The sequence below is a fragment of the Triticum dicoccoides genome, unplaced genomic scaffold (assembly GCF_002162155.2).
Source record: "Triticum dicoccoides isolate Atlit2015 ecotype Zavitan unplaced genomic scaffold, WEW_v2.0 scaffold5781, whole genome shotgun sequence".
Taxonomy (NCBI): domain Eukaryota; kingdom Viridiplantae; phylum Streptophyta; class Magnoliopsida; order Poales; family Poaceae; genus Triticum; species Triticum dicoccoides.
In genome coordinates this window covers 1-2,329 of record NW_021283401.1, presented here as the reverse complement: position 1 = coordinate 2,329, position 2,329 = coordinate 1, and the positions used below count along the sequence as shown (strand labels likewise).

At 48.5% G+C, this 2,329-nt stretch overlaps 1 protein-coding gene across 4 annotated transcripts; it reads right to left on the bottom strand.

The window, feature by feature from the left end:
• Positions 1–45: 45 nt before the first annotated feature.
• LOC119347082 (G-type lectin S-receptor-like serine/threonine-protein kinase SD1-13) lies at positions 46–1,607 on the bottom strand. Of its 4 annotated transcripts, none has more exons than XM_037616054.1 (5): positions 1,439–1,607; positions 1,282–1,348; positions 864–1,049; positions 531–783; positions 46–330 (listed from the first exon to the last, which is right to left on the bottom strand). In XM_037616054.1, the coding sequence occupies exons 3-5, from the start codon at positions 1,023–1,025 to the stop codon at positions 104–106; spliced, it is 642 nt and encodes a 213-aa protein (XP_037471951.1). In that variant the 5' UTR covers positions 1,026–1,049; positions 1,282–1,348; positions 1,439–1,607; the 3' UTR covers positions 46–103. The 4 variants fall into 4 exon arrangements, with proteins under 4 accessions (XP_037471951.1, XP_037471949.1, XP_037471950.1 ...); XM_037616052.1 differs by having other exon boundaries at positions 1,282–1,391; positions 1,488–1,607; XM_037616053.1 differs by having other exon boundaries at positions 864–1,348.
• Positions 1,608–2,329: the final 722 nt, after the last annotated feature.

Below are 2,329 nucleotides of genomic sequence, written 5' to 3'. Positions count from 1 at the left end.
CACTGCATTATATATCCGTGTGATTGGTTAATGAGCAAGATAATGCAGTGTTGGTCTAAAGGATAAAGGATAAAAGATTGAACTTTCTAGAGGCTTAGCAGACTTACAACGTTCCACCTATTTGAACGGTAGTAGCCCGGCTTTGCATTGCACCAAAATACCTTGATAGGCTGAAATCAGTAATTTTTGGTAGCAAATTATGATCCAACAATATATTCTCAGGCTTTAGATCTAAGTGGATAATATTATTCCGATGAAGATAATTTAACACATGGCAAATTCCTGTTATAATTTGATAACGATCTCTCCATTGAAGTCCACAAGATGTATCTACGAAAGGGAGAGGACAAATCAAGTTTGGTATTATTTGACACACTTCAAGTCTTTAATATCAAATGTATAGATAATATATGGTCATTATCTAAAAATAGTACATGACACAATTATAACTAATATGTGGGATACTGAACCATATGATATTTAACAATGAAAGTAAAATTTACAAGAAACTTAGCACCACATGATCCTACCTGTGATATACTGACGAAGACTCCCTCTAGGAAGATACTCGAAGCATAGCAACCTTTGTTGTACATCTGCCATAACCAATTTTCCATCATAAGTTTCCATACTCCCTTGTGTATCAGAACAATATCCCAGAAACCGTACAACATTTTGGTGCTTCACCCTCATGAGACATTCGACTTCTCGGAGGAACTCCTTCTCATACTTGTATGTATTGGACATCCTTTTCACCGCGATGGTCCTATTCTCAAGAATTCCCTAAATCGAGAAGATGCCTTTTCAGCAAGCGTTTTCAAATAAAGTTTGATGAAGATTGGGGCAGCTCAGAGTTATTGTACCTTGTAAACCACTGCAAACCCACCGTAGCCAATTTGCTTCTCAGGAGAGAAACCATTTGTGATTTCTTTCAGAAGTGACAGTGGCAGGGCCTTGGGCTTCGCCATTTCGTCATATAGCATGCACTCCAGGTCCCATGGTGTGATAGTAGATTGGCGTTCCATTTGCAATTACGTGCCACGGTAGGCCTGAAACAAGAGCAAGCACATTTTTTGCGACCCTTCTGTTTTTGCCACAGGAAAAGTTGTTTGCTTGACATAATATATGAGTTGTCAAATCATAGGCCTACTACTTCGTCTGGTTGCATGTTTGATTAGCAAAAGAAACACAGAAACCACCTCCCAAAGGTGACAGAGCGTAGTCAACCAGGATAAATTAGATCTAAAGAAGTTTCTGGCTCAAGGAATTTTTTGTGATTACCTGCCGAGGCGGAGGCCCAAGCTTGGAATGATTTCTTCCAGACTAGGATGACGGATGACTTCTTAAGCTGACAAGGAAGAATTCCATAGAGGGATGGTGAGATCTAAATCCTGTCCATGTGAGAGAACATGATAGACTTATATTAAGAAATGACTACCTTGCGAACACTTCACTAATAAGTGAGATTTTTTGAATAGCAAGCTCACCGCTACTGCTCGTGCTAGCTACTACCAAGGTACCAGTGCGTTGCTATTGAAGACTTCGCTTTTCGTTGTTTGCTCTGTGCTGCAGCTTCCTCCGATCGATGTTGCTGCTGCTCTGCTTCTTCTCTTCTTCCTCTACCCTGCTGACAACGAATATATAGCTCCAGGGCTTATGGTAATGGTGGTGAGGAGTCACCTCATTATATTTGAGGAGGGGAAAAAAGTCGCGTACCCTCTCGCGTCGCTCCCCCCGCAAGCGACCGAGGGGGCAACCCCAGCCGCCGGCGCCTCAGGTCCCCCCGCCCCTCTTCTCTTCTCGCCGCCGCCGGTCCGCGCCACCGGGCAAAGCCCGTAGGTGCTAGCGGCGGCCCATCTCCTTGCGCGGGGGCTCGGCACGGGCGAGCGTCCTCGGGCGGCGGTGTCGCGTTCATCCGGGGCGTGGCGGCGCGCGGGCAGGTCCGGCGGTGGTGCTGCGGTGCCTCGTTCTGCGCGTGGAGAGCCGGACACGGCGGGGGCTGCGGGATCACCCGGAGGCGATAGGGGCGACTCCAGTGTTGGATCCGGGAGCAGCAGGTAGGGCGGCGGCTCGATCCATGGCCGGCATGGTGCTCTTCCCCTCGGTGGAGTCTATGCCTGGAGATGGGCGACGGAAGCCGCGGATCTGGCGTCCCGTCCAAATCCGCCCCGGTGTGGCAACCGGTGGCGCGTGGAGGACTGGTGAGGGGCGGCTGGAGCTCCCTGCCAGCGTGCTGACGGTGGCTTTGGTCTTCACAGCGAAACTTCGTTCGGTTTCAGTCAGCTGCGAGATCGGGGGAGGGGGGGTGATTTCCAGTGAAAATCACGCC

Excerpts from the sequence above, each read along its gene's own strand:
- LOC119347082 (XM_037616053.1), bottom strand. The coding sequence starts at position 1,025 with ATGGAACGCCAATCTACTATCACACCATGGGACCTGGAGTGCATGCTA. Across the intron at positions 784-863 it reads GGTTTGCAGTGGTTTACAAG|GGAATTCTTGAGAATAGGAC; the intron begins GTACAATAACTC and ends TTCTCGATTTAG. Across the intron at positions 331-530 it reads TCTTCGTCAGTATATCACAG|ATACATCTTGTGGACTTCAA; the intron begins GTAGGATCATGT and ends TCCCTTTCGTAG.